Raw genomic sequence first — 19,425 nt, 5'->3', positions numbered from 1 at the left:
ATGTGTATTACTTTACCATTTTTTTTTTTTTCACATTTTGAATGTTCTTAACCCATGTGTGGTACCATGAAAAGAATTAGCCTACGTGTCATGTACCATGGGGTCCAGTCAATGCAGTCGTGAACCAAAACAACGTAAATATTGTTGGAGACAAGCACTTATTAAGCCTCCTGTTATTATATTTAAACATATTGTAGTCTAAAATATTTCAAAAATTGCAATAAGTGTGAACAAAATTAAATGCTGTATTTCAAAATATAAATTTCTTTAGAATGCCAATGATCTTTCAAGTTTGCTAAGAGCAACAAGAAAACTATTACAAAGAATAAAACCATATTTTTACTCTTGGTAGTAATACAAAGTTTCTTTCAAGTTTCAGAAATCTAAAGATGTTCATCCTCCTGGTTCAAGGGACTCTAAAACCTTTTATAAGGGAAATGAAGTTCAGGAACTAATCAATCATTTTCCAAACAACTCTTAAGTCTGAACACTTTAGAGTAAGAAACAAACAATAATAGAAAAATATAAAAACATGTACAGTTTCACAAGTGGTACCTTGGGTTCCAGTGCCACAAAAACATAAGTTGGTTTCGAGGACGAGCAGGATTTTTTTTTAAAAAAATAATTTCTTTGTTCTGGGGTCCAAATAGACCCCATGGTACCACACACGGGATAATATGATCTAATGACGGAGACAGTGACGGTGCCAGAATTACTGCTGGTCATGTCTTCGAAAGAAGCAACTTCAATGCTAATGACGCGGATTGACTGTCGCGGTCACGTGATTCTCCACTATATGCCACGCATTCATGGCATTTGTTCCTTTCATTTATCTTATCATACATACTGGACGTTGGGATCCCTGGTTCGATACCCGATGGAAACACATAGTGGTTCGGATCCCACTTTAAACTGTAGGTCCGATCCCGATTAGCCTTCTGTGCACAAAGTTAACTTTTAACTCAAATCAAACTAAACCATCTTGAACGTTGAAATTAACCTAGAGAGTTAGAAAAGGCCATGTGAAATAGTAAAACCAAAAATCCATTCCAGGATGTTAACACGGGCGGAGACCTCAAGGGGGAGCATCTAGTGGAGCTGATGAAGGAGCTTCAGAGGCCAGGGCGCGGCAGTGAAGACGGTCCCGATGATGGGGACTCCAAAAAGAACAACATCCGCCGCCGAACAACGATCCACCGCCTGGAGAACAACCGGAAGAAGAGGGAAGTGCACGAGGACCTGGAAAGCATAGCAAGGAAGAGAATGGACTCCCTCAAATTTGATGGTGACAACGGTAAGTCGAGAAATATGGTTAGCAGTTAACGGATTTATATATAAATACATACATATATCTTCACATGATGCTAAAATCAATATTATTTGAATTATTTTAAAAATCATGGTATGTGAGCTCGAAAACTACTATTTTTATCATCCATATTTTTACTCATACCAGATGCTACAACATTTTTTTATGTATATTTTCCACATTTTCCAACATATATTTCCATGTTCATGTTGGTAATATATTTTCCCTTCTCATGTTAAATACCAAAGGTTTTCCGCAGGGTTGTTAAAGGTCCAGGAATTTTAAATAATTTCAATTCCGGTCCAGGAGAGAAAATCAGGAAGCGTAAATATGTTCTGGACCGTAAAGAACCATTTTATCTGTAAAGTATTTCAATTCGGTCCAGGAACCTTTTTACCGGATCAATTTAAATATGTCCCAGGAACCTTTTTCAGACTGAATTTAAATTTGGTCCAGGAACCGCTTTCTCTTGATCAATTTAAATACGGTCCAGGCCACCAATATAGTTCCCCCTAGACCTAACCTATTTCTATCATGACCAATTGTACCCAGCCTAACCCATCTATATTTTATATGGGTGTTAAGGGACTTTTGAATTACCCTTTAGAATAAATGTTGTGTCATCTTTTAAAGAAGCTTAAGAATATCTGTCCATAGCGATCTACCATTATATTCCACCGAACATTAGGTACATTATGACTCATAACTCATAAGTTATGAGTTTTGGACCTAGAGACAGTGTTGAGAACGTTTTGGGTGTAGTCGGAAAATAAGAAATGTCCGACGGGGTGAGTAGTAGTGGTGAAAACTACCGGAGCTGTAGTCCTCGCTACAGAGATAATTCGCCATAAATACATACGACAAAACCCAACACAAGTTGCAGTGCTGGCTTGTTTACATCGGAAGGCAACTGATGCCATTTTACGTCAATGGGAACTGCTGATGATCTATAGGTCTTTCCCACTCTTACGGTGGCCGGTCCTAGTTGTGGCAAGGGAAGTGGGGAGCGGGGATTACGCCGCAGACCAGCCAGAAAACAGCGGTGGCGCCGAGTTACGACGCGGCAAGAAGAAGTACTACGTGAACATCGTTCTAATTGCTGCTGTGTTTCTTATCGTGCTGGATTGGCCACTTCTCCGCTCCCCACTTCCTTTGCCAGCATTAGGATCGGCCGCCGTAACAGTGGAAAAGGCCATTAGCTTTCTTGAGGCCGTCGCGCCGATTGAAGTGTGTCCTTGCAGGTTCAACTACGAAATTGGACTTTGTCCACCTGTTCGCTCTTGGAATGTATGAATTGAAGTTGGTACTGGTGCTGCTGGATGTAACGAACAGCTCGTGGTTCATCGATGCAAAGCATCATGCAGTGTTGCCGGATGTGAGGAAACCAGTGAACCAACTGGAATTTGGCAACCTCGTCTGCTTGCTGCCTCCTCCTGGTTTTCATGAATAATTCCTTGATGTACAGACTGTTCAAAATCGAAGCAAATTATTCTTGTAGTGATTCTCCTTTCCTTTCCTGTCTGCCGAAATGTATACTCTTTCCCAGTTATCTCCGGAGCAAGGTCAGAGAAAGGGGGGGGATCGAGCGGGCAGAGCGAAGTAGTATACGTTGCTGGGCAGGCTGTTTTGCCGGATATTTGGTTCCAAGACCCTTCATAACATAACACGTGACATGTGATACAGGCAAATCAGGAAGAATAATAACTTCCTTACGAATTAAATCTGTTTGTGGAGATTCATTGATTTTGTTCAGTTCTTGACTAGTCTAGTCTTCAATGAGAAAACACTGATTATTCTCACGAAACAGGCCCGTACTCAGGATTTTTTTTAGAAAGGGGCAGATCAGAAATTCTAGAACAATGATAAGATCCGAAATGCTGTGGAGTTTGATTGAATTATGTTATTTTACGTCGATTTTCTGCTAAGTTTGTCTAATCGTGACGACGAGGATTCTTGGTGATGTGATGAAATTGATGAAGCAATAAATTAAAAAAGAACACCTATGCCAGGTCTGGATTCAAACCTCGGACCTCTGGCAGCATCGCGGTAGCCAGCTAAATGCTGTTTATGTGAGTATTAAATGTGACCACAAATGTTATGGCAATATTACAGCTAGAGGTGAACGTACATTCAATTGTAGAATTGCAATATTATGGTCCAAAGTAAGTGACACACATTAGCATTTCTGATTATAATAAAGAACATTTATAATTGTGAGTTAAGCCAAAAAAGGGAGACATTTTCGCATCACGACTGTTCCGAAAACAATCGGGACAGGAATTAGAAGGAATGGATTATCCCGACTATTGAGCGACTACCAGAAAAAGAGCCTTCGGTACGGTGCACAGAAGTCGCCGGTCTGAGCAGTTTTTTTGCTTGTGGTTCCACTATAAATTGGAAGTCTGGTAGCCTTGCATAATGGTAATAAAACAACCCAATTTGCAGACTGCAGACTTTCCACAACAAACACGTTCATTTATGGAAGAACAAAGTCGAAATGTTTACAAATATTCATACTTTTTAAAGGTAAAAAGTAAAAGTAAAAAAGTAAAGTGCTCCCCTGTTCATAGCACCACGCCATGAAGGCGTATAGGGGGTGAGGGGGTAACGCCCCACACTTTCTTGATCCGGTCATGAGTGGGGGTGATGTGATCAGCATCACGCCCCTGACCGCCTTTACCCCCCAGGGTTTCCCCCAGGTACCCATGTCATTCGACGCTGAGTGGGCGCCGGGGCCGCTTCCAACCTTAGAAAAGTTCCCGGATTTGAACCGGCCGGGGATCGAACCCGGGACGTTGAGCATGGCAGTCAGACGCGTTACTGACTGAGCCACTAACTTTATATATGTATATGGCCCCTCGGTACGGGCTTGTCACGAAATGTCGTGTACAGTCACGGACATTTCTGAGTTGTAACAATCCCATTAACTTTCAATGTGATCGTTACAACCCAGATGTGTCCATGACTGTACATTCGTTTCTTGATAGCGTCACACCTCTGCATAGCCTTGCTGCGATTTCAAAGGTGTAACCCAATCGAGAACATCTGTTGAAACTAAAATAGTATCATCTTCACTGAAGAAAGAAATGGTAAATTTATTCCGGGATTTTTAATGATGGCTTATCCAACTTCAGAGCATGTATATATATATATATATATATATATATATATATATATATATATATATATATATATATATATATATATATATATATATATAATTTTTTAATTGGTTCTCAGAAAATTTTGTACGATAAATCCTTTTTCTCTTTCAAATTCCAGGGGCCCCAACGCTAGCTGCACTCAGGCGACTTTCCATGACGAGAGAGACTTTCGCGGACGTAGTGAAGCGACGTGCCACCATCAAGGAAGAGCGCCGAAAGTCCCGGATGTTCCAGAGGAACCCCTCCAGCACCACGACGGACTCTGGCTACCGGGACTTCAACAGGAGAAGCTCCCAGTTTTCCGGGAAGTCCATCCTGAGGGACAGGGGAAGCTCGCAATTCTCGGGGAGCGACGGGAACCGCAGGAGCGTCCAGCTGCAAGGTGGGGATGGGATGCTGAACAAAGGGTTCGAGTCCTACCCGGAGGAGGAGGAGCCAACCGGGAATTCTATTGAGATGGACAATATCCACCCCTTGATCATCAGGCGACCTTCTCATATGCCAACAGATGCTGACGCTTAGTTCTAAAATCCGTAACACTCTTGCCAAAGTTTTTGCATATCAATTTTACGATATGAATGTGTATCACATTACATTATCTTCGTACTGTCAAATATTTTCTTCACTAAAGATAAGGTATGCAATTATATATATACATAGGCGTCGCCAGAAATTTTTGTGAGGGGTCATTCCATTTATAAAATTATACTTATAATTATTACACAATAATAACCATATAAACTTATAAAAATAAACTAATTTTATTACATTATAATTATATCTTTTGGGAAACTTTTATACTTAATCCACCAGATTAGTAAATATCCGGCACACCTGTTTTTTTTATTATTTGTTTTTATTCTTAAAGTTCGTATTGCCGCAGGGAGTCAAGAAGAAAATTGAATTTTTGCACTTTTTGTTATAGCCGCAATAATAATAAATCCAGTAATTAATATTATATCGAAATCAAAAATTAATCACAAATAATGAATATAATTCCATATTCCATACTTCAACACTCAAGCAACAGATAATAAAATAAATAATCCCCAGTTCGATTTGATAATGCAGTTAATATTCTAGCAGCATAAGAACGAAAATTTCTATAATAATAAAAAGTAATTCTATTTTGTTATTATCTTTTATACACATCGCTCAAGGAAAGCTTTAAAAGTTAGGGATGAATTTTACTGACAATTTACAATTTTAGTTGACCTTTGACATAAAACTCTAATTTCTGGGATTTTGAAAACTGTGGAACCATTTTTTTTTGGATTAAGTGGTAAAAGATGAAAAAACTTAACCTAGTTAGAGTGAGATTACTTTCGTAACATCTCTGGCTGTTTTGCATTGGCAGCTTTGGAGCGAGTCATAAGTCCCGGAGCAACCAATCAACAAACGAGCCGCTGGCGTCATCTCTACCCAGCACCTATCGCTATCCCTGTTACTCGCGCTCTGGACTCTTGGTAGGCTCACTAACTGGACTTGCTCGGTCAGCTGGAGTTGTTATGAAAATAATCTGACTCTACTGTATTTTACACTCAATTCTTAAGATTTAACGCAGTTTTTGGTTTGTTTATTCTGTTCGAATACTAAGTAGCCGAAGTTTATTTCTGTTATTAACAATAAAAATAAGAATATTTCTGATTTTTTGCAAATTGAAATTTATGAAAGCAATATCTAGGGTTATCGACTGACCGGTTCGACCCCTCTCTCGACGCCCATGTATATACATACACAGACTTTCAATATTTGATGCAGAAAGCAACCTACCATTCTATAACAAACAATGGATAATAATATATTTGCCTACCTTCGTGTAAATTAAGGTAACTATTTAGAATAATGTATAATAATACGCTATGTATATATTATTGTTGAATATTCATCAGAGTAATAAAAATGTGTATGAGTGTGAAAATGTATGCAATAAAGTTGTTTAAAAAATATCAAAATTTGTCTTATAAGAATTTGAACGATCTCCACCCTGCAGTAAAACCGTAAGATATTTAGTACAGTAAAACCTCGTTAATCTGGACTAATGGGGGATAAGTTGACCGGTTTAACGAAAGTCCGTATCAACTGAAATAACCTAAGAGAACAGTAGAACGTGCATTAAACCTCCGTTTATAGCAACAAAATAAGTTTATCATGGTGTATTTAAAGAGCATAGGCCTAAATACACTATACAGTACAGTACAAAGTCTGCAGGAAACAGAATTCCATCAATGGTTGACTGCCTTTTCATTGGGAAATTCTCTTGTTGACTTCGAGCCTCATTCAAAACATTCTGCTTTTTTTTGCCTTTTGTCTGTCCGGATTAAGTGAAGTTCGGCTTATCGGTGTCCGGATTAACGAGGTTTTACTGTAGTTCTGATATCGTGTGCACATTGTTTATTTCCCCATCACAAAAATTCGCTCATTCGATTTTGCAATTTTAATTGACAACTAACGTATACGGTATCTTTAACAATGTAAAAGAAGCACTCTATCCATGATTCTAACGTTCATAAAATGAAAAAAATAAATTAAGACAGTGTGCGTGTTTCAGAGTGTACTACAACAAATAGCAGCAGAGAGTTTGAGTGGTTGTATGAAGATCTGCTCACTGAAGGTATGTTCGACTCCTGACATAGACGGTTTATTTTCTGTTTCTTCTTGCATTAATTGAATTTCACCAAGAATCAACTTCACCTTACCAATTCGTCTGTAGGAAAATAGAAACCCATTTCTTCATTTACTCGTCACAAGACTTGATTATGTATTTTTTGTAGAATTACAAAATAGGATACATTACAACTAGGTTAAGGATAGAAAGTGCTTAACTGTTTATGCTAATTTACCAAGTTGATATAAAATCTTGTGACACCGAAAGTAGTATTTGAGGCTGAGGGCAATTATACCCCTGCCCCGGTTGTCTCTGGAGCAAGGCCGCGCATAGTGGCAGAGAAGAGAAAGAATAGAAGAACCTAGATCGAGAGAGAGAGAGAGAGCGAGAGAGAAGATAAGGGGAAAATACGATAGAGGGAGAATAAAAGACAACAAGAGATACAGACATAGAGAAACAGAAATAAAATAAAGAAACAGGGAGAAGAGGACAACAGAGGAAAAGAAAGAGAAACAAACGAAAGCAAAAAGTGAGAATAAGAGGAAGCAGGCACGTAGCCATGGGGAGGGCTCGGGGAACTAAAGCCCCTCCCGAAATCTTACAAATATCTAATGTAAATATTGTATTGTGATAATTAACTTTATTCCTTAGCAGGATAGAACATCTTGTGTAATAAGTTGTAATATACTGAGAAATTCATCTTCAGGGCATTTCCCCCCCAATTTTTTTGCCTTTAGATGGCGGCTACTGATAAGGGATGAGCCCCTCCCAAAAAAAAATTCTGACTACGGGCCTGAGAGGGAGAAAGAATAAAGGAGGAAAGGAAATAGAAAATGAGAGAGGTGACGTAAGTGAAATAAATTGCCAGCCTGGGAATAAGAGAAAAATTTAGACAAATCATACAAAAATTATAATAGATAGCAGGAAAAGTAATACCAATTAAATAAAGAGGAGAGAATAAGCAGGAAGGTAAACTATTCCATGAAGGTATTATCGGCGTCCATGTATCTACTATGTATGATATAACTACAACAGAATTCTTCAAAAGCAGTCCCGATTATCCTTACTGTGCATAAAGTGGACTTAAAACACAAAATCAACCAATCAATCAATTATACGGCTATAGGTATTTTCTACTCTTAGGGCGGCCGGTCCTCTTTCTGGCAAGGGAAGTGGGGAGCGGGGATTACGCCGCGGACCAACCAGACAACAGCAGTGGCGCCGAGACACACGCCGTCGAGGGGAGGAACTACTACGTGAACCTCGGTCTACTGGCTGCTACGTTTTTTTATCGTACTGTATTGGTCGTTTCCCCGCTCCCCACTTCCCTTGCCAGCATTAGGATCGGCCGCCGTAACAGTGGAAAAAACATTTAATTCCAGTAAAAATGGAAAAACTTGAAACAATATTTGCATAAAAATGAACAGTAAAATTAATAATTCTCTTTCTTCAGTCCCTCCCTTCTTAAAACTGAAATAAAACAGACCTCAATTGTCAAGCCGATAAAATGCTGGAGTGCATCATGTATTCATATTCTCAACAGTGTTTCCCATCATCATGTGAAACCAAAAATATATGACCGAAATAAGCTCACTAGAGTGAGCCAAATTACATAAATAAATATGAACTAAACGAAAGAAGAAGATATATGCTAATGAATAAGGTTAACCATAGTGTATGCGGCGTATACCGCCTTATACTCTCGACTACAGTCACCTTGACCCTCTACATGCTGGTAATGGCGGCATTAACAAGATGTGGTACTTATGGTGACTTTGCCAAGGTGAAAATATATGTTAAAATTCTTCAGGAAGTATATGAATACAGTAATCATAATTGATACATATAGCGACAGTAGTATATTATATGCAAACTAAGCTAGCCGCGAAGATCAAAACCCAGAGACTACAATACAGAAGGAAATGGATTAGAATCATTTCAGTAAGTTGGCAACTAGATTTATTTGGAGTTGGAAACCTGTCCTGGCTTCACCACGAATTATTTCGAAGCAGCGCTTTATCGAAAGTTTTCCTGAAACGGGAATTTTGGAGCCAGAAACTTACAGGAAAAGTTAAAGAGAGAAATGTGTATCTTTTTCCCAAAAGTGTTTCCATCTACCACAGTTTCTTGCAAGATTGAAGAAGAAGATATAGACTTTTGAAAAAAATAAGCAAATGTTTGGAAAAGAGCTCATTTTAAAGTTGAAAAGGTAATTTGATTTGATTTTTGTTATTTATTGTCGCTTTTCTGTCACTTCTGACTAACAGCGACGTAGCAGGATATAGTAACCACTTTAAACGGGCATTCTTTGGCATTGTTACAAATTCAAAGAAAGAAAGAGACAGAGAGAGAGAGAGAGAAAGAGAGAGAGAGAGAGAGAGAGAGAGAGAGAGAGAGAGAGAGACCCCCCTGCCCCAGCACATTTTTTGTCCACGATGTTCAGCAACAATTTTCCACAACAGTTTTTTTATCTGTTTTGATTTGCGTTTTAAGTCCTCCTTTATGCACAGATAGGTTAATCGGGGCTGGATCTACAGTTTAAAATGGGATCCAAACCACTATATGCTTCCACATGGTGTCGAAGCCTGGGATCCCTTGATTGCAAGGCGATGACGTTACCACTACGCCATCGGGGAGGCCATTTTTCATCGAACGTTGAACCACTCCTGAAAAAGAAATCCTGGCTACTTCCCTGGAAGTGACATTGGAAGAAATGTCCCTATTTGAAGCTTTGAAAATCATCCCAGGAGAAGTAAACGTGACGAGAGACAGAGGCAGCTGAACCTGCAGTTTCTCACAAGGTCGCGAGTCAGGAGTTCGCTGCTCTTAACCTTTGAGACCCTTCCGTGTGAAGGATCGGGTAAACAAAACCACGCGAAGGTGAAGCTCTCTTTTGTGATTACATATTTCCGCTTTTATTTATTACATCAACAGTGACGTAATTACCTGTTGATTTGCTAGCGATGGAGGACAAACTATGGGGTCCTGTTATCATAAATTATTATCAGTGGATGCTAATCTTAGAATTGGTGTTGAACTTTCAAGTGCAGTTTATGCACAGATAAGCTAATCGGGCTGGGCCTACAGTTGAAAGTGGGATACGAACCACTATACAATGTGCCTCCATCGGGTGTCCAACCCTTGATTACAATGCAATGACGTCACTACCCCATCGGGGAGACCCCGGGGGTATAGGTGTAGTATGTCTCCACATTTGAATAAGTTAGGTTAGGTTAGGTACAAACAATGATCAAATAATAACACAATTTACGTTTCTAACAAGAAACACATTTGGTCTTTGTTTGTACCTAACCTAACCTAACCTAAAACATAATCTAAAGAACTGCCTACCTATTCAAATGTGGAGACATACTACACTTTTTGTCTTTCTTCGTCTTCCAATGTGGAGACATACTACGCCTATACCGTCCCTGGGATGCTAATCTGTACACCATGATAATATAAATTATCTGCCCCTCGGGGCAAGAAATGCATTTTTGAGAAAGAGGAGATTGAATATTAGGGAAATTCATTTATTTCACAGATATCTTTTAAATGTCTTGAAACTATGATTTAGACATAAAATAAACGTTCAATGATCACATAATGCATAATCTGTGTATTGCAGTAACAAGATATTTTCAAAATAAAATAATTTTGGAGACAAGTTGTGGAAAAAAAAATTGATGTGGCATACCATTTTCTTGCACCCAACTGTTGTTTGCCATTGTTCTTTTTTTTTGCAACTTTTACTAGAATAATTATGCATGATAAGGTAAAATTCAGAACACACAAATGAATAATTGAGGTTTAATTTTAAAAAGTGCTTAATACAACACAAATGCTTTATCTTACAATTTAAGGAATTAGTGTAAATCAGTCTCATACGGGAGAATATATATGAATTTTGTAGGTCAAACATGTCAAGTTTCCAAAACTCCGTAAAACGTTTTTTTCTTTGATTAACTGGCAGTTCTTGAAACAATGCTTAGGGCACATACAGTCTTCACCAGGAGCAGCTGCTTTCACCATTTCTTTGCAGTTGATATGTATTCATGCCCACTGTTTCACAAATTCCTCTTTTGATAATTCCACTCTGGTGGCATTTTCTCTTCTTTGTCATTTTCTAAGTGATTTCCCTTGAAAAGTAAACTTGAGATCTGATGTAGGCAACTTTATCATCCGAGGTCATGGAAGAGGTCTCTACTGGTTGAGTGATTGATTGATTTGCTATATTTTACTTCGCCTTTTGTGCCACTTTTAGTTAATTTACGAAGATGGAGATGAGGGATGATGTGATGAAATTGATGAATGGACACTCGCAAAACATCTATGCCCAGGCCAGGATTCGAACCCAGGAACCCTGGCGTCGTAGCGCGAGTGCTAACCACTCTACCACGGGGGCCTGCACACAGTCTCTAATGGCAATACCGAAATATTTTTCACAGAATTTAGGAACTTTCTTTTTGGTGCAACATAATGGTACAAAACACAATAAAAGAAAACGAAAGAAACAAATAAATTTTCATCACTATCTGAGGAACTTCCACTGCTTGATGATTTTTACCACGAATCACTACTTCAAAATCAATTACATCTTCAACCAGTTCACTTTCCAATTGCTCTGATGGACGTGCACGGTTCCCCAGCAAGGCGGCCATGTTGCCTTGTGGGTCACCACTATGTTGCGACCTCTGATAATCAGAAGGGAAGATAAGCATATGTAGGCTCGTGAAACAACTGTAACGCAATTTCGGTCAAACTGTGGGTTACCATTATCTTGCACCGAGGGGCAGTTATCATCAAGAGAGAGATGCAGTTAAATGGATGCCACTGATTTTTTATTTGTACCCTCAAATTATACATGTTCGTCAATTATTACCTTTATTATTATTATCAATTGAGGAGTAAAAGTGGTAAACGTTGTAAGTGCCAAAAGCGAAAGTGGTGGGAAATCGCGTCGTTCAGCACATCAGCCCGTAACATAGGCGCCGACTCCATGTGGCTTGGGGGGGCTTGAGCCCCCCCCCCCAATGTTAACGATGTGGGGGCAGAGTCCCCCAAATAATTTTTCTTAAGAAGATCTAATGTATTATTTTGCTTCTCTTGTAAAGTTTACTCTGAATTGTGCCACATGAACTTAACTTTAAATACACATTTGAAATGTTCAAGACCATCAATTTGGGTGGGCTGAGACCGCTAAACCATCAACTTTGGGTGGGCTATGACCACAGACAGCAAAACACATGACTTATTACTATATACTAAGTATGTAATTATGAGTATTGTTAATTTTTTTACTAAAAACAGTTTCAAAAGACGATGTGCATGAACTAGGGTAGTGGATGAGACGTTTGGGCCACAAATGGCTCTCACATGACATTCAGAACGAGATCATTGATATATTAGGGAGATCTGTTTTGCGCTCCGTGGTAGCAGATATTAAAAGTCGTTAATATTTTGCTATTATGGTTGACGAAACTTGTGACATATCCACCCGTGGACAATTAACATTCTGCATTAGAACTGTGCATAAAAAATTTGATATTTTTCAGGGATTCATGGGCTTTTATGAGATTCCGAACACTGAGACCAAAACTTAAAAAAGGGAGAGAGAGTCATTCATTCATTTATTTCAGTGATCAGAGCCCCCCCAATAATTTTGACAAGTCGGCCCCCCTGGCCCGTAAGAACGTTCACACTAGTGACCTCTTTACACGACCTTTGAACTACTTAGAGGGCTACCAGCCACTTTTCACGTTTACCACATTATAAAGCATGGCACATTTCACAGTTTAACGTGGAAAACGGTGTTTGGATTCTTGTGGCACTTACATCCTTTACCAATTTTAGTCTTCAATTATTGATTGATTTGGTTTATTTTACTTCGCATTTCTGCCACTAATCGCTAATCGCGAAGTTGATGAAGTTGATATGATGAAATTGATGAAGGAACACCCACGCTCAGGGCAGGATTCGAACCCGTTACCCCTAGCGTCGTAGGTAGCTGTACTAAGAACGGGGGAGGACAATTTTATTGTGATTTCATATTGACTATATATGTGTTGAATTTTGTCAGTATGTATTCACACTACAGGGGACCGATTTTGGCTTGACTGTCTATCATTAGTTCATTAAATTGTGGTTATTTTCCGACAAAAGAAGTTGATGTCAGAGTTAACGGTTTGTGCTACGTGGTTCCATACACAGGGACAGCAAATGGCATATTTCGAGGCTCTTTTCTACAAGACCAGACATCGACTAGAAAAAAGTCACCAAGAGAAGCTTTTCTGATTGCTGTCCTCTACAACTCACAAAATTCGTTAGTGTTGCACGGTGACACCCTGTATATATCTAAAGTCAAAAGACTGTCCGTTTGATTGGTTTAGTTTATTAACCCATCCTTTTACAAATAATCAAAATTTTTATCGAGTAAAACTCTGCATTACTCATAAGTACAATGAACGGAGCAAGACTTGAAGCACGCAGTCAGAATGAGAGAATGGTTGTAGTGCAATGACATGTAATATGTTCTACGTTACGTCATAATCAAAACAGCATCTCGTGAGTTGAGCTAAACAGCGAAGTGTGCATATTTTCTGGGAAGGCTGGCTGCAACACGGGCACGGGCAGGTAGAAGAGGAAGACTTTCTTCCCAAGGAAGAAAGTTTGTAAACTTTTCGCAGGTCGAAATGCAAACTATCTTCAGAGAAAATAAAAACTATCGGTGCCCAGGGTAAATGACCACTGTTTCTGCGTTGTACATTATGTCCTTGTGTAGGCGTACGCATGCACACTTATAAATACCACTTCACTAAACAAGTTCAGCGTTAGTTATTGCGAATTATTTGTGTGTAGTGTATTGTGTACTCGTCCAGAAGCTTGTGATAACCAACACAGCACTGGTAAGTAAGCAACCTATGTGTGAGGTAGTTTTCCAGTAAGGAGCTTATCAATTAATGGATTTTATGATCGACTATGATTGTATGTGTGTGGTGGGTGGGGGTATGTATACTTGAAAAGTAATTGTAAATTACTTTTAGTTACTTTCTTTAGAAATGGCGAATTGCAATAAGGTGTATATGTTCTAAATTTGTCATGCAAAGAAAGCTTAACTTTCTTGTCATCAGGCAATTCCATGTCAATCCTTGAACCTTAGAAGACACGTGGTTGGAAACTTAGTATCAAATTTAGCTTTTCCAAACATTACAAATTTTCAACTTAACAATTTAAGTGTCATAAAGTGCCCCCTCCACCTTCGTGAGGATATTGGGGAGCTACGAATGAGCGTAACCCGGTCATGGAAAACCTACAGAGACGCCTCGAGGTTCGTCATGCTGACCACACGTCACCTCGTAACTGAGGGATGTTGAACTGAGGCCTGCAGTTAGTTGGTAGGCTGTGACCCTCAAGGACTGTTGAGCCCCAATTTTTTTTCGTATGTGTTTAGACTTTGCCTACTAAAATCAACTATTCAATATATTTATTAATTTTATGGTGCATGAGCACAAAATAAATTTGCTCAGGTCATACCATATAGTGTCAAGTAGGTTTTAGACGATTAAATACAGGACACTTGTCGGTAAGATGAACTCTCTTTTATACATACGAGGGTTACAGCAAAAGTCATGGCAACTGTATTTTTCTCAAAGTCAAACAATGGTATCACAATACGATCTTATGTCCCTGAGAACATGACACCCGTAGTATGTGGACACATCACTAGATGGCAATGTGACGAACGGTTATTGTACAAAAGGCAGTGGTAATTAATTCATTGTTAAGTCAACCGTCGTGCCACGGTGCGAACAGCGTTAGTGTATCAAAATAGCCGTTCTTCGGGAAAGAAATGCCATAAATGACACAGGAAGCTGGTGGAAACTGTGGGAGAACAGTGCCATACCGTAGTATGCGCCTGTTTTGTTCCTGTAATGTTCCTGTGTTTTCAGACGTGTAAACACATGTGGCGCGATGCTATCTGTAAGGATGTTTTCTCGCTTCCCTATCCCACACCTGGTACACTACATCTGCACTGTTCATACATTCCACAATACCATACACTGCCCACTTCCATTTGGATATTTCGGATTTTCGTGCTGGTCCCGTATTCTCGCGAAAAAAAATGTTGCCATGACTTTTGCTGTAACCCTCGTATATCCGAGTATTAAAATTACGTGAAAGATAGAAGTTGAAGAGCAGGATTCAATACTGGCGAAGATAGAACTCAGGACAATACACAACCTCATTGATTATTCTGGCTGTTGGCCCAGGTACCCCGTTTGTTTATAATACCACACTAACTATTAATATACAACTACTTAACAGTACAGTAAATTATACAGGGTGGCCCAAAAAAGGGTGACCAAACACATAATACAACGGTTCTACGTACATTTCGGTTACCTTTTTTGGGAGCCACCCTGTATATGCATGCCTTAACTGGCTCGTCGCGTTAGCCAAAGTGGCATACAAACGACGCTACATAACAAAAACCAAATCAACCTTAACTGGCCAATTACCATTATTAGCAAACGAGAGGGATGGGTTATAATGCTTGGTAGGGGACAATTCCATAAACAGTGAACTCTTTTTAATTCAAACTCCAAGGCGACACGAAAAAATAGAAATATCCAAAATCACGTCATTACAGATAGTTTCAAGGGTAATAAACATCTGTTCGAATTATCAAATAATTCGAATTATCAAGTTCGAATTAAATAGTTTACTGGATTGTACTGTTATATGAAGTCCATACATATTTGGAGTAAACTTAGTTTCATTACCAATATTATTTTCTACATAAGGGTTGTAAATGACACAACAGCCACAGCTTTCTTTTACTGTTGTCAATACTCGTCACCTATGGTTATATGCATGTAAGAGACTATTGACACCACATTTAAATAACTATTCTCATCCCGGTTTATATACTAGTAATTGACTGGATTCTAATTTTACAACACATGTGTGTTTCATTGCATAACTTCCAAACTAATAAAGATTTACCGATCAAATATAACTAGCAATTAACTGAAGAGTAGAGGTGTTTTTTTTTCTTATGATTCCATTCGATGTGTAGTTCAATTTGACAAAATATAGAATTAGGTTTTTGCATTCACATAAAAATTAAATTAATGCTGGCCAAAACATATATCTTTGAGCTTACATGTTTAGAAAATAGGATAAAGCAGAACTGGTATATATATATATATATATATATATATATATATATATATATATATATATATAATAGATGAACCGATATTCTCAGCGATTTCCACCGATACCGATACCGATGATTCAAAATTCTAAGAATTAGAATTAATATCAGTTATAATAACCAATTTACCAGAGTTTTTAAAACATTCAAAAATTACATAATAATAATGACCGCTGGGCCAAGGCCTACCTACTGACTGCCAGCCAGTGATGTGCGTCCACGTGTAAACAACGATAGTCTACATTCTACACGTAGACTGGACGTAGATAACGTAATCTATGTAAACAACATGACGAAAGGTAAAAAACGTAGCTAAGGGCGCTGTAGAAGAAAAACAAAATTATACTGCGTATCAGTTGCTAATGTGTGAGAAAAATCTTTCATACTCTTCCTTTCAATTTCGAACAATTTTTCACCCGGGAAAAAAGCCTAACATAGGAAACATTTTAGTGTTTTGTGGGAAAAGGACTACTTTTGCCTCACGACTGCCATCTGATATTTTCTTTTGCATACGATTTATTATCTTTCGAAGTTGGTAGAGGAGAAGAGAGAAATTTTATTGTAAATAAGATTCTTGTCAGTTTGTTAGGAACAAATATAGTCGAAAATGTCACTTTCCTTTCATGAAAGCCTTCAAAATTATTTCTAATGTACTTTAGATTGTCTACGTAGTCTATGTAAACTACAACCAAATGTAATATAAGCGTAGGTTACGTGTATACAACGCATGTAGATGTAAACTTATAGTGTACGGCACGTCACTGCTGCCAGCATCTCTCCCACATGCCTCAGCAGAGGTGGGCGATCATCCAACCAGTTGCGGGTTGACGTGTGGCCAATACGACGAACCCCCAGTTGTCGTAGTAGGTTTTCTATAACCGGGATATGCTTCTCATTCGTGGCTTCAACAATTTCCTCACGATGGTGGATGGCCACCGCTCCCATGCAAAGGCCAAAAGCTCTGGAGAAAAGTTGTTACTCTTCCCTCCTCAATCACTGCTAACCCCGGTTCAGATTAATGGAAACCATTTGGGTTTCTTGTGAACTTCGGATATAGTGTACCAATTTTCTCACTCCGCAGGGGTTCATTAAAAGCGGAGTTGAGAGTATTGGTTTCATGCAGTTTGTATACTGTGCTCTTCTTTCACTTTCGTGACAATGGGGATGAATTTGCTATTTCCTATTTTGCTTAACTTCCCTACCACTTGTGGATATTTGCCACGAGGATGATAATAGATGGTTAAATTAAAGTAACAAACGGACACGCATAAATAAGTAAGTGCCCAGTCGAAAAATTGATCCCGGAATCTTCGTAGGAGACATCTGGCTATGTTGTTGTTGTAGAGCAGATATTGTAAATATTGTAAAATGTAAAGCTTTATATCAAAGAAACGCGGTTCTCAGATTTCCACTACACAATAATTGTATTTACTGTTTGGTTCTTTTAGCGTAGTGACGAGTATATTATAGCATTACTCTTCAACTGTCTTTTTCACTTCTCTTCAAGCATGCTTCGTTTACATCTTCACTCCACGGTAGCTTCTATCTGAAGTTTAAACATACAAATTAGCAGAATTTTACAAGCGAAAAATGCAGGCTCAACCAGGACTCGAACCGGGTCTCTGGCATATCGTGTCATTGCTCTACCACTGAGCTACCGAGCCGGCCTGGCCTTGCCTCGCTTAAAAATTTCTACGTAGTACATCTCCTGTGTGTTCCTAATCTTCAATAATACGAATTAATAAATGTGCCATTCTTTATTATAGAACTTATTCTTCTTCTTCTTTAAAGTACCTCCTACCATCCTATACATCTTCCAACTACAAAGTCGGCTGACTTCATCAACGGTTAGTTCAATGTTTGCACTATTACAAATTAAGCGAAAGGAATGCTTGTCAATTATCTGTTTAGTGTCAAGTTCAATAAAGTCTTAAAATTGGTCACAAATCGGGATTAAGTGGCACACTGCCGTGATTGTTCCTAACCTAACTCAAGCTAATATTTACAACCCTTAACCTAACTACTATATACAGCCATTAAATCAAGTATTTACAATCCCTAACCTATTTACATCTCACATCCAGGTAGATACTACATGAAGCAGGTGAAGTCTCACTCGAGGTTTATAATGTCATAGCAGGTAAATTACGTCAACAGAACTTGTAAACAATAAAGTTTGTCTCTATTGTCACCAAAAGCAAGAGATAAAGTTTCTAATTGAAAAAATAAATCAAATTTCGATTTCTTCTTGGTGCAAGCACGGTAGATATAAGCTCCATTCGAAGTAATTTTTCCACACACCTTCTTTGCTTCTAACAGCCGCTGCTTGACGAAATTTTCTAAATATTCTCAATTGGAACCAAGATTTTTCAAAACGTATATCTTCAGCCACGTATATCTTCTTGTTCAAGTCACTTTCAAACTTCCAGTCCAAATTAATTTTCCTAATTTTGTCAGGGCAGGAAGAGGTTTCCTCGCATGTCTTCCTGTGCAAAGCTTTCTCTACTTTTGGTCTCACCGAGTTCAACTTCCACTTGAGGAAGAGTTCTCTGAATTTGGCAGCGGAGTCTTTACTTTCTGCGTACTTTACTCCGCTTCTTCTTCATATCATTGGTACATCTAGTCTATCAACCACATTCCAGTCCTCTAGGTGGGGCTTCTATCCACTTTCTCCTTCAGCCGTATCATCCAATGGTGCTTGTAGTGGTGGTTCTGATATTGTGCAATGCAGTCTCCTTCTTCCCTGTAGCAGCGGATCTTCTTCGACAGATGGTGTTAATCCTTTCAAATCTTCCACCGACGCCATCTTCGTGCTAGTTGGTCACCTTCCTGCACCTTTTGTACCATTGACATCCAGTTAATCTTGAAATTTCACTCAAAATTCCAGCGATTTAACTACAATCAACTGAGCATGGACATGTACAGGCTTCTATGCAACGAGTTTCAACAATCGCAACCCGGGCTATCCTTTCAATAATTGAAATGTGGGGCACGTAAACATATTGTCATCAAGCACATTATAACAAACTTAAAACACAGTAAACTCGCAGATATGTTAAATTATATGTATATCCCTTCCCAATTCCATCCGACCAAACATTTTTCATCCGACACTCCTAGTTAC

The 19,425-nt window shown here is 38.7% G+C and overlaps 1 protein-coding gene across 1 annotated transcript in view; it reads left to right on the top strand.

Moving 5' to 3' along the window:
• The window catches only part of LOC146003227 (chitin synthase chs-2-like), a 133,723-nt gene extending 127,461 nt beyond the window's left edge, over window positions 1-6,262 (top strand). The window contains exons 21-22 of the mRNA XM_083141395.1: window positions 1,054-1,294; window positions 4,592-6,262. Of these exons, the coding sequence (XP_082997521.1) occupies window positions 1,054-1,294; window positions 4,592-4,995 (645 nt within the window). The 3' untranslated portion in view covers window positions 4,996-6,262. The remainder of the gene's footprint in view (window positions 1-1,053; window positions 1,295-4,591) is intronic.
• The last annotated feature ends 13,163 nt before the right edge of the window (window positions 6,263-19,425 follow it).

Source organism: Lepisma saccharinum, chromosome 20, assembly GCF_977018435.1.
Source record: "Lepisma saccharinum chromosome 20, izLepSacc3.1, whole genome shotgun sequence".
NCBI lineage: Eukaryota > Metazoa > Arthropoda > Insecta > Zygentoma > Lepismatidae > Lepisma > Lepisma saccharinum.
The sequence above is the reverse complement of the archived record's forward strand: the minus strand, read 5'-3'. Positions and strand labels throughout refer to the sequence as shown.